The sequence below is a fragment of the Poecilia mexicana genome, unplaced genomic scaffold (assembly GCF_051168715.1).
Source record: "Poecilia mexicana isolate PSO_F unplaced genomic scaffold, ASM5116871v1 scaffold_19, whole genome shotgun sequence".
In the NCBI taxonomy this organism is placed as follows: domain Eukaryota; kingdom Metazoa; phylum Chordata; class Actinopteri; order Cyprinodontiformes; family Poeciliidae; genus Poecilia; species Poecilia mexicana.
In genome coordinates this window covers 25,494,920-25,507,201 of record NW_028263388.1, presented here as the reverse complement: position 1 = coordinate 25,507,201, position 12,282 = coordinate 25,494,920, and the positions used below count along the sequence as shown (strand labels likewise).

General features: G+C 39.1%; 1 protein-coding gene across 1 annotated transcript in view; it reads right to left on the bottom strand.

The window, feature by feature from the left end:
- The window catches only part of myo15b (myosin XVB), a 176,896-nt gene that overhangs the window by 99,613 nt on the left and 65,001 nt on the right, over positions 1–12,282 (bottom strand). Inside the window, exons 13-14 of the mRNA XM_088001092.1 lie at positions 8,929–8,974; positions 8,413–8,537 (exon numbers count right to left, since the gene is read on the bottom strand). Coding sequence (XP_087857218.1) covers positions 8,413–8,537; positions 8,929–8,974 — 171 coding nt within the window. The remainder of the gene's footprint in view (positions 1–8,412; positions 8,538–8,928; positions 8,975–12,282) is intronic.

The following is a 12,282-nucleotide window of genomic DNA, read 5'->3' as shown; positions in this document are numbered from 1 at the left end:
AAGGGTCGCCTTGAGCTTACATGTTTCTGGCCTGGACTATGATGTTACTTGCAGTATTTGTCACATCCAACCTAAAGTCTTGGTGGATATCAAGTCTTTTGCAGAGTTTTGTCATTTTTTACAGAAAAGTACTGAATCCTGCCTTAGACTTGTAAGTAGTGCTGAATGGAACTCCCATCAGTGTGAGTTTGGTCAGTCTGGGTGCAAATGTTTGTTGACAAGCCGCAACTTTTTATTCATATTCTGGGAATGTTGTTTTTGATAGAGAATTATGGAGTGAAAATAGTCTCAAAATATCTGTGCGTGTGTAAAAAGATTTGTGTGTGTGTAAAATGTTTTGTGCGTGCATAACAGGATTTGTGCTTGTGTAAAAAGATTTGTGCGTTTGTAGAAAGATTTGTGTGTGTGTAAAAATATCTGTGCGTGTGTAATACTGGATTTGTAAACCTTAAAAATAAAATAAACCTTCTCCTACGCCTATACATGTTGAAAAAGTACACACAAATCATCTGGTACGCACACACAAAACTGATTTACACACAGATCCAGTTACGAGTGCACAAGTATTTTTGAGACTCATTTCATGCTTCGGGGAAGCTGCCAGATTTGTGTGTAGATGGTGCATTTACATGCTAGTAAAAGCTGGGACATCCGAGTTTTGCTCTGAGTGTAGTGTTTTTATCCTCTGACGTTTCTCACTGTGCTTGTGCCGAAGTGGCAAATACTTTAGTTCGTGGAAAACGGAATATATCAGAACTTCCTTTTAATATCCTAAAATTATTTTTAGACATATTGTGCATTTTTGAGCGGTACAGGAGACTAAGTGGTCTGAAAAGCGACCACTGGGTGGCGGAATGGTTTGGTGGTTGGAAAAATAGCCAGGCAAACCCAGAAGCAAGATGACGCGTCCCGGTGGTCTGTCCTCTGAAGTAAGTAGGAGCTAAACCTGCAGGCTTTGCCCTCTGATTATAATGAGACATGGAGTAATTATAAATGATTTCAGGTTACGTTTTATATGTCTGGTATTTTGATACTCTGCCCTCCTCATATGTTTCTGTTAGCTGGAGCTAATGTTTATGTCAGCTATGCTACTTTAGCTGTTGGGAGCTAAGCGTGGATTTTTACTGTCACACAGTTTGATAGTCTGTCTTCAGTCTTAACTTTAACCCAAGTTGATTAAGTTTTATGATGTCGACAATCATCTTCAGGAGATTATGGCAGTTATAGATGTTGGTCACTATCACTGAAACCGTATTTTGTTGCTTCAGCAGTAATGAAGGTAGATCTGGACCTGCAGGAACATCATCTGCTGCTAGACTTTATTCACCATAACAAACTGAAAGGCAGTGTTGTGGACAAGACCAAGACCAGAGTGTATTGAGACCGAGACAAGACCAAGACTTTTGGGGTCCGAGACCAAGTCAAGACCAAGACCAGGGAAGTCGAGACCAAGTCAAGACCAAGACCAGGGAAGTCGAGACCAAGTCAAGACCAAGACCAGGGCCCGTGCTACATGACACAATAAAATGTAAAATATGATCGAAATTGCTTCTCAAAATAATCTGAAATATATATAAGAAACCACCACTGTTGCACCATTAAACATAGCAATTGAGACAATGCCCTGACGGTAAATAACGCTCAACTATGAACACTGACCAAGGAGCAACAAGCAAGAAGTAACCAAGCAGAAGGCGCTCACCGTGACTGTTTTCACTCTCTCTCCCAGTACATGAAGCCAGGTAGTCTGACATCATGGCAGACATTACAGCTGCCACTTTGAACAAAAAACAATCAAAGAGCAATGTGCATGCTCTGTGTGCTCTTTCATTCTTGTGTTTTAGTTATTTGTTAATTTAAATATCAACGTACATAATTAAATAAAATAATGATGCAGTGTACACAGAGTATTACAAGAACAAAGAACAGGTGTTCTGTCAGGTCAGATAGTCATACGCTTAGCACAAACTCACAGTGTTCTGTCAGATCAGCATACGTTGTCAGATAGTCATACGCTTAGCTCAGATATGCATACGCTGTCATTACCATATGATTTTATTTAATCAGCAACATAGAATCATGACGTAGATCATTATTAACAGTTAACAGTTGTATGGCATCCAGCTCCAGCCAGACCTGCTTTAAACACACTTTGAAACCATGACAACGCATGTATATCTATCTAGTTATCATATTATGTCATATTATAAACAATTTAATGACTTATTTTCGTCATAACTTGTTGCGTATACTGACAACTCCACTGACGGTCGGACTTCTTAATGCGCATGCGCTGGCATGGAACTCACTGCATGTATGCTATTCTGACAGCATATGGCTATCTGATAGAACACCTGCAATATCTGTCAGACACGTCATTACCATAAGATTTCATTTAATCAGCAACATAGAATCATGACGTAGATCGTCATACACTTTGTTATTAACAGTTGCGCTTTGTTGAGAACTTTGGAACAACTTATCATACAGTAATTTTTTTTCATGGTAACAGACCTATTCACACATCCTCCAGAATCTTCAGATTAAACTGTGTTTGTGTCTGGACCCCATTTCATCGGCCCTTAAACAAATATATACCTCGTCTGCAAACCAGGACAAACCTGCTGTTCCTGTTTATCTTCATTTCAAGTTGATTAATGTAGATGGTAAAATGTATTCAGATGGTTTAGATTTTCACAAGCAGTAAATTTCTTTCTCGATTTATATTATGACACAATTGAGAGCTAATGAAGACATACTTAAGAAAATAAATATTTTATGCATTTATTTAAAGCACCACTGCAAACATAGCCTTCACAGCAAAACATTTAATGTAAAACATTTGATCAACATAAAAAGAAAAATTTCTACATGCATTGTGATTATTCAAGTAATTTTTAGGTTCAGTAATGTTCTGTCACAGTCAGGTCTGTCGGTGCATCAGCTGTTCAGGAAAATCAACATAACTGTAGACTGTCTATTTGTACTTTTGTCTGCATCTTCAGACAATCTGCAGCAGCTGAGATTCTAGGAGGTTCAACACCAAAACCTGAAGCTTCAAACTGAGCCGTCAACTGAACCAAGATGCCTTTCAAACAACTACAGTAGTTAACCTGCTCTGTTGGTAGATGTTATGGTATATCCTCAATCTGTACAGACTGACCTTGGTCGTATTTGAATACACAGCTTTATGGTGTTTTCTTTTGTTAATTGATTATAGTAAATATTTGAACATCCATGTAAGTTTGAAGACATTTTATTGTTAATTTTAGGTAGCTGTGCAACCACCCATGTTAATCTGAACCTATTTTGTTACAGATTCAACAGATTTGTTGCAATCTTAAATATTTAATCTGTCCTTTGTGTGCAGTGAAATGAACATTAAAGTTAATTCAGGAAACACTTGTCATCTTCTTTCTACAGTACAAATTGAATGATGCCTCTATTAAAATCATATATTTGTGACATCAAACTTTTTTTCTGTCATAAAGCAGTGGTCAAACTATGGGCAAATGTTTGTAATTTACTTTCAACAAATGGAAGCCAAAATGGTTTTAAAGTAAAGACGCTATGTAAACTCATCTACCTCAACACAGGTAAAATTTCCACTGTACGCGAATAAATGTAGTTACGATTAAGTGAAAATTGTATAGTAGGGCTGTGACTCCAGTTCATAAGGGTCGGTGTTCTCCAACCTTTAAATGTCTCTTCTTTAACGCACCTGAGTCAAATCATGAGGTCAGAGGTCATTAGCAGGACTCTGGAGGACTTGACTGTCCTAAGCAGCCATTTAATTCAGGTGTGTTGAACCAGGATGTATCTAAATGTTGCAGGACACCAGACATCGATGCCTGGATCTGAGGATCCTGTTAGAGGATCAGTGTGTTCCTGCAGCAGCTCCATCGGATCAGAAGGTAGATGAGATCTGAAAGATCCTGATCCTCCAGTAAGTCAAATAACACCAGACCCGATCCATCAGTCAGCCGTTTCATCCTGTGTAGAGATAAATATAAAATGTTATTTTATATTTATAGTCAATAAACTAGAATCGAAAGGCAATTTATTTCACTTAATTATATTCACTTAGTGAATAAAGTAAAAGGCAAATCAGAATATCTCACAAACTATATATACAAATATCAGTCAGCAACTTGACTTAGAAATGTGACTGGAACCTTTTTGGGCAAAACAGATACTGTAAGAACCACACAGAGATAATTTTTTATGGATTAAAGTTTCAAACTGTGCAGAATGAGACAATAAAAATACACGGACTTAGCTCCCAACAGCTAAAGTAGCATAGCGGACATAAACATTAGCTCCTGCTAACAGAAACGTATGAGGAGCGCAGAGTATCAAAATACCAGACATATAAAACGTAACCTGAAATCATTTATAATTACTCCATGTCTCATTATAATCAGAGGGCAAAGCCTGCAGGTTTAGCTCCTACTTACTTCAGAGGACAGACCACTGGGACGCGTCGTCTTGCTTCTGGGTTTGCCTGGCTATTTTTCCAACCAGCGAACCATTCCGCCACCCAGTGGTCGCTTTTCAGACCACTTAGTCTCCTGTACCGCTCAAAAATGCACAATATGTCTAAAAATAATTTTAGGATATTAAAAGGAAGTTCTGATATATTCCGTTTTCCACGAACTAAAGTATTTGCCACTTCGGCACAAGCACAGTGAGAAACGTCAGAGGATAAAAACACTAGACTCAGAGCAAAACTCAGATGTCCCAGCTTTTACTAGCATGTAAACACACCATCTACACACAAATCTGGCAGCTTCGCCGAAGCGTGAAATGAGTCTCAAAAATACTTGTGCACTCATAACCAGATCTGTGTGTAAATGCAGTTTTGTGTGTGCGTACCAGGTGATTTGTGTGTACTTTTTCAACATGTATAGGCGTAGGAGAAGGTTTATTTTATTTTTAAGGTTTACAAATCCAGTATTACACATGCACAGATATTTTTACACACACACAAATCCTGTTAGGCACGCACACAACATTTTACACACACACATCTTTTTACACACGCACAAATCTTTTTACACACGCACAGATATTTTGAGACTATTTTCACTCTATAGAGAATCAGCTTGGAGATCACAAAGCTCATCTTCAACAGCCAAGGTGTTCCATGTCTTTGATAGTGGAAATATAGCACTCCATCACTCATGTTTCTCTTGACAAATGCTCATTCATGTTGACAAAGCAGCTTTTCAATTCCTCAAAAAGCAGGGATTGCTGGATAAATTCTGTGGGTAAAGATGTATGAATAGTGCTGGCTGACTGCTTCAGTCTGCTGAAGAGTCTGCTACTCTCTCATCCACATTTATTCCACCCAGTATTCCAGCATGCACACTAAGCTGATCACCTTCCTTGCACTGCAGGTTGCTTGTTTGCCTTGCCTGCCTGTTAAATTCCTCCTTACCCATTGTTTGCAATGCTAAGGATCTCTGTCAATTGGTCTCTTAATGCAAGTGGTCAAATTTTCTTGACAGGAAGACTGGGCAGAGGAGAACCAGCTTGTTCTGACAGGTCATATTCAGGTGGATGTGTTATTGGATACATGGAGTAAATGGAAGCCAATGTGTCTGTCGTTTTTGTCCATTGAAGACACTGAGGATTTGTATTTACTTGGACTTTTGGTAACAGGATTTCTGCTGTTTGTAGTTGGCAGCTACTTGGCATTTCGGAAAATTCAGAAGATGTTGGAAGCTGTTTCGGCCCTTATCAAGTTACCTGACCAGTGTGATGGTTTGGGCCAACTAGTGAATGGTCAGACTAACATCCAGCTTGGGAGCAGAGCCGCAAGCTGGATGGAATTCTTGCAGAGATTCACAGGTCAGCTCTGGAGCTTGCTTGGAATCGAATTGACCTGGGAGAAGTTACTAATTTGGTTTCATCTTTATGCTGATGAGAGGGACTTAAGCATGTTGCACACACATACACCATTCATGGCTATAAACACACCCTCCTTAAACTCACTGGTCCCCCATCCTTAATTTGTTTATACGTTGTTGTGCAGAGGTATTGTTCAACATATATGTTTTTCCCCCTCATCCTATCTGATATCATTTCATCATTTAGGTTTTGTTTTTTTGTTTTTGTAGTTGAGGGCAGTGCCCCCTTAGGGTGAAGTTATTTGTTCAATTCTATCCTTCACAGTGTTTTTTGGGAGCATGACAGTTTTCACTTTATCCCATGCAAGCACCCCATATATCAGTTTCCCAAATTTCAGGCAGCTGGGTTAGATAAGCTCTTTTTAGCCTTAAAAGCAAATAATCAAAAAAATTATGTGTGGTTTTATGCAATTTGCTACCTGTTCTGAACTTTTTCTGTTCTGTCTTTTGAAGGAGGAAGACGCACTTTCTCTGTCTCCCTGCCCTCCCTATCTTCCCTGCTCAGCGTCTGTGTCCTGTGTTTTTAGAGTCTTCTTTGAATAGCTTCCGAAGTTGCAAATTATGGATCTGGTCAGCTGGTCTCTCAACGCAATTCATCAAATCTTTTCCACTGGGAAACCGGGTAAAGGGGAACTCTCATGTCCCAACGGGACATTCTTCGCTGGACACACGATGGATTCTGGATGGAAGTGGAAGACCGTGTGTCTGATGACGCTGTCAGTCGAGGATGTTGAAGATGTGTACATGATTGGATTTATGATAACAGGTTTTCTGCTTAGAGAAGTTGGTGGCTACCTGGCTTATCAGAAATTTCGTAAGATGCCAGCCAGTTTTAGCCACTTCAAGGCTGCCAGGTACGGTTGATGGGATCTGCAGAGCGATCAACACTCAGACTGACATGATACAGGAGCTGAGCTGTAGATTGGGTTCAATCCTGGAACTGAATTGTGGCCGGGCACCAGATCTGGGACTCAGAATGGATATGGTGTGACCTTGGAGAACGCTGTTCACTTGAATCAGGCGGGAGACCCTAAATTTGGCTGTTTGGATTTGCCATTGAGAAGCACCAGCGAGACTTCCAAGAAAGGCAGTAAACTGATGTCAGCCTGACCTAAACAAATTTTTGCTATCAGAATCTGGCTCCCCGGGCTGGCCTTGGCTGGCCAGCTATCCTCCCCTAGTTGTTACGTCCAAAGAAGGCTCTGTTCTGCTGCTCCCCCGCCCTCCTTTCCCTGAGAACATCTGTGGGCCCTGAACTGATAAGCTGGTGGTGAACTCTTACGTCATACTCACAGACAATCACGTGCTTCAGTTAGGGTTCATGGTCTGACACACACACATAACTCATATGAGACCCATATGCATGTCACACCTCCTCCTTGTACCCAGCTTGTTTTGTCTGTATGTGTTTATATGTTCTTATGTGCTGAGGTTTTTTTCTTCATCTCAAACTCTGCCTTCAAAGAGCAGAGTGTGAGACCGGCTGTTTTTTTTCCTTCTCCTTACCTGATGTTTTTCTTATTTTTCCTATTTCCTCTGCAAGGCGGCGCCTGTTGGGCTGCGAGGCCTCAGCCAATTATTTCCTCTCCCCACCCATGTTGTGGTGTAATGGATGGTTATACTGAAACTGCAATTTCGTTGTCTTTTTGACAATGACAATAAAATAAATTCTTCTTCTTCTGATTTTTTCAAAGACTTTTCTGATGTCTGTGGATCTTTTGAAAGTGAGAACTGTTTTTTTTTCTCAAAATACTCCTGAGTTTCACCAATAATGTCATGATGGTTAATATTTTGGACAATAGTCCAAGTTCACTTAGTTTCATGCTGGTGAAACTAAGTGAACTTAGTGAAGCTAAGTGAATCTTGGTTTTACTTAGCTTCTATTTCAAATTGCATATTTAGGCTGAGAAGTGACCTATTTTTTGTGATAAAATCAATCTCAGTCAATAGAGTTTTATACAAACAATTCTGTGAAATTTTTGTATGAATTTCACAGAAATTTATACAAAAATTTATAAATTTTTGTATAAATTTATAATGGCATAACGTCATCTTATAAGATGACGTTATGTGCCAGCTTGCAATCTCTGATGCCACTGTATCAGAGATACGGCTGGATGGGTGTCCCCTTTCCTCCCCCACGTTGGGAATCATTGACTTGGCTCATATACATAGCTCAAATGACTGCTTGGTCTAAGTCACTGATGTGATATTTAAATATGTGGGGAAAACAGGGTTGTTTTGCCAATATCACTAAAGCAACTCAAATTATTAAATGTGAGTAAACCTAATCTGTACTTTTAGTTTGCACAATTTTGACTGGCCAAAGTTTCCAGTTTAAATATGGGTTTTTGTTTTGTAGTTGAGGGTGTAGATATTTATTTTAAAGATACCAAACAAGGTACACATTTCTACCAACCTCAATGGACAGTGTTCAATTTTTATGGCTATGATCACAGGTGATGCTGTAGTCAGGTTTGGTGTATGTGCGTGTTAGCACCTCTCAATGAAGCATGAGTATTGAATCCTGATAGGGAAACCTTCTTTTCGGATGTGAATTGTCTCCAGTACGCCTGAGTGTCTCAGCTGAAGAGACATATAGTCTACATCAAAGATCCCAGGAAGCTGACAAAACACACATTGGAGACAGCACTTAGTTACATTTCAACAGCTCATCAATTCTGTTGCTTACAAAACTATGGCTATTTAATTATCAAATCTTTTGTATTCTATATTTCCTTGCTGTGATCAATTCAATTTATACTTGTGATAACAAGTATAACACAATAGCTTCTGTTGTTTCCCATGTGAGACATAACAGTTGCTTTTAAGATTTAGCATTTTCACAGTGTTCAATTAAAAAGCAATAAAAATGAAACAACCTGAAAACAAAGTTGAGTTACTTCACATAATTAGGCTCAGCACATCCATATCCAGTTATAAGGCATGTTGCCGTGTACATTTTGATTGTACAGCAGAAGCTAATGGAAATGTTTTATATTATAATAATTTTTACCTTCACAAAATTTGGCTTCAGACAACGGATGATGATAGTGTTGCATCTAAGAATGCAAAAAGAACATTTGAATTAGTCTCTCAGCTAGAAGGATAACATTTAAATCAAGATAAAGACAGTATTATCTGATTCTGAACTTAATCCTTTCTTAACGAATGCTACATTTTTGCTAAATAAAAATTGAGGAAATATAAATAATTCCTGCTTACTCACAATGGGTATGGGAAGTATTCAGACCCCGTTTCATTGTAGCAATTTGCTAAAAACAAAAAAGTTCATGTTATTTCTCATGAATATACACTCAGCATTCCATCTTGACAGAAAAAACAGAAATGTAGAAATTTTTGCAAATTTCTTTAAAAACAAAAACTGAAATATCACATGGTCATAAGTATTCAGACTCTTTGCTCAGTATTGAGTAGAAACACCCTTTTAAGCTGGTACAGCCATGAGTCTTATTGGTAATGATGCAACAAGTTTTTCACATCTGAATTTGGTTCAGCCATTCTTCAGTGCAGATTTTCTCCAGTTTCGTCAGGTTGGGTGGTGAACGATGATGAAGCCATGTTCAGGTCTCTCCAGATATGCTTAATTTAGGTCAGGGATCTGGTTGGGCCAGTCAGGAATGATCACAGAGTTATTTCGAAGCCAGTCCTTTGTTATTTTAGCTCTGTGCTTCAGGTGATTGTCTTGTTGGAAGGTGAACCTTCAGCCCATTTGAGGTCCTGAGCACTCTGGAAGGGGTTTCTTTCAGGATATCTCTGTACTTGGCTGCATTCATATTTGCTTCAATTGCAACCAGTCACCCTGTCTCTGCAGCTGAAAAACACCCCAATAGCATGATGCTGCCACCACGTTTCACTTTTGGAATTGTATTGGGCAGGTGATAAGCAGTTTCTGGTTTTCTCCACATATACCGCTTAAAATTAACATAAAAAAGTTTAATATTTGTTTCATAAGTCCAGAGAATCTTATGTCTCATAGTCTGGGCATCTTTCATGTGTTTTTTTGGCAAACTGTGTGCTTTCATATGTCTTGCTTGCACTGAGGCGAGGCTTCCATCGGGCCACTCTGCCATAAAGCCCTGACTGGTGGAGGGCTGCAGTGATAGTTGACTTTGTGGAACTTTCTCCCTTCTCTCTACTGCATCTCTTGAGCTAAGCTCTATGAAGAGTTCTGGTTGTCCCAAACTTCTTCAATTCAAAAATTATGGAGGCCACACTGTGCTCTTAGGAGTCTTGAGTTCTGCAGAAATTCTTTTGTAACTTTGGCCAGATCTGTGACTTGCCACAATTCTGTCTCTGAGCTCTTTGGGATGTTCCTTCAACTTCATTATTCTCATTTGACTCGACATGCACTGTGAGCTATGAGGTCTTAGACAGTTCATAGTTTTAATAATCAAGTTCAATCAATGAAGGAGTAGAATCATCTCAAGGAGGATCAGAAGAAGCGGACAGCATGTGAGTTAAATATGAGTGACACAGCAAAGGGTCTGAATACTTATGACCATGAGATATTTCAGTTTTTCTTGTTTAATACATTTTCAAAAATTTCTACATTTCTGGTTTTTTTCTGTCAAGATGGGATGCTGAGTGTACATTCATAAGAAATAATATGAACATTTTTGATTTTAGCAAATGCGTCCAATAAAACAGAGTGATAAATTTAAAGGGGTCTGAATACTTTCTGTGCCCACTGTATGAGAGCAGAAATTACATTCTGTATCACCCAGTATGTTATTTGCAACATCTGAATTAGTGCAAAGGAACTACAGCTCAGAATTTCTTCTCTTTGCAGGATGCAAAGAATTCCATGGACACAGTAATAATTGACCCAGCTCAGGCGTCAGTGACCACTGCAAGGCTGTCACTCTGCTGTGCTATTTGTGTGATCCCCCTCTTACCACCAGAAATGTCATACGTTCCAGGTCAAAGCTGAGGTATACACCCAGTGTCAGAGAGCAAAAGTGTGATATGCACAGATATCCTGAACAAATCTTGGATATCATTAGATCACATCCAAATGCTAAAAGACTCATCATTAATGTAGGCACAATATCCCCAAACAGCAGTCTAAACTCGTGACACAGGATTTCAGCCATCTTACTCAATACCATTATATGGTTCCAACTTCAAGTTTTATCTCTGGCCCACCTTGGAGTATTGAGAATGTTATTTAGTTGGCTTCTTATAGGTTTTTCTGCTTTTACACTCCACAGCCAAATGGTAATGCTGCAGATGCCCATTATCTTCCAGCGCACAGGTGGTCAGCCCAATCTCTTTGATGTTAGAAAGTCAATAGAATGTGACTCTCCCAAATGTGCACTGCTTGAAATCTGAGACACAACTGTTTGTGATTTGCCAATAAATTGTAAACTGATCCCCCAATTGGGAAAGGGAGGGTCTTTGTGCCAATTCCTGTTAATAAAGGAGAAATCTTGCATCTTGCAGGTACGCTGATTGTGATTACTCCATCTACTTAGGTATTTTCCAGACTGTGTTAGATTTCCTTTTCCACTAAAGAGTGACTAGACATAAAGAACATAATAAAATTAGAGTGAGTTAAAAAAGAACTGAACAAGGCACACGCAGAGGGTAAAGGGTGGAGAAGGCTTGAGCCTCTGCCCCTTTTATCCTTGATGCCCCAGGTACCCGTTTTTGAGTTATTTGAGTTAAGCCTCTGTCGAACTTATTACAAACTGAACAGTCAGGAATCAGAAAAGCCTATCTGAAGGTCTGTCCCTGCTAGTGATTCATAAATTACATCTTCCTATTGCTCTTTCAAATACAGCAGAGAGATACAGAGCGGGGTGGCTCGAGCTCTTCAAGCAGTGCTGGCCTAAGATAATATGGGGCCTTAGACAGAATCTGATTCAGGATCCCCTTTCCTACTAGGGTTTGAATGACTTCATATTTTTTAAGGTCGACTACAACATAATAAAAGTCAAGTCAACATCTACTAGTCGCGGTGACATCATAGTGACATAAGCGTAAAACGCTTAACAACTTAGAGACTTTATCAGCTATATTCACATCAAATATTGATTAAAAATCCCAGCTTTTACTAAGTCTATTATGCAAGAAGCAGATCATTATCCCGGACTTCGAAAATTTGGGGTCGGATCTGAGTTTTTTTTTATGCTTTTCAAACAGACCGATACTGATGATCGCACATCAATCAAATTTTATTTGTATAGCACATTTCAGCAGCAAGGGATTTCAAGGTGCTTTACATCATTAAAAAACAAAATAAAAACAGCATGTGACATTTAATAAACAGTAAGAAAGAGAAAGAGATTTTGGAAAAAGAAAAAAAAGATACTTTTGTTACGGAATTTAAGCGCCTGTCGTCGCC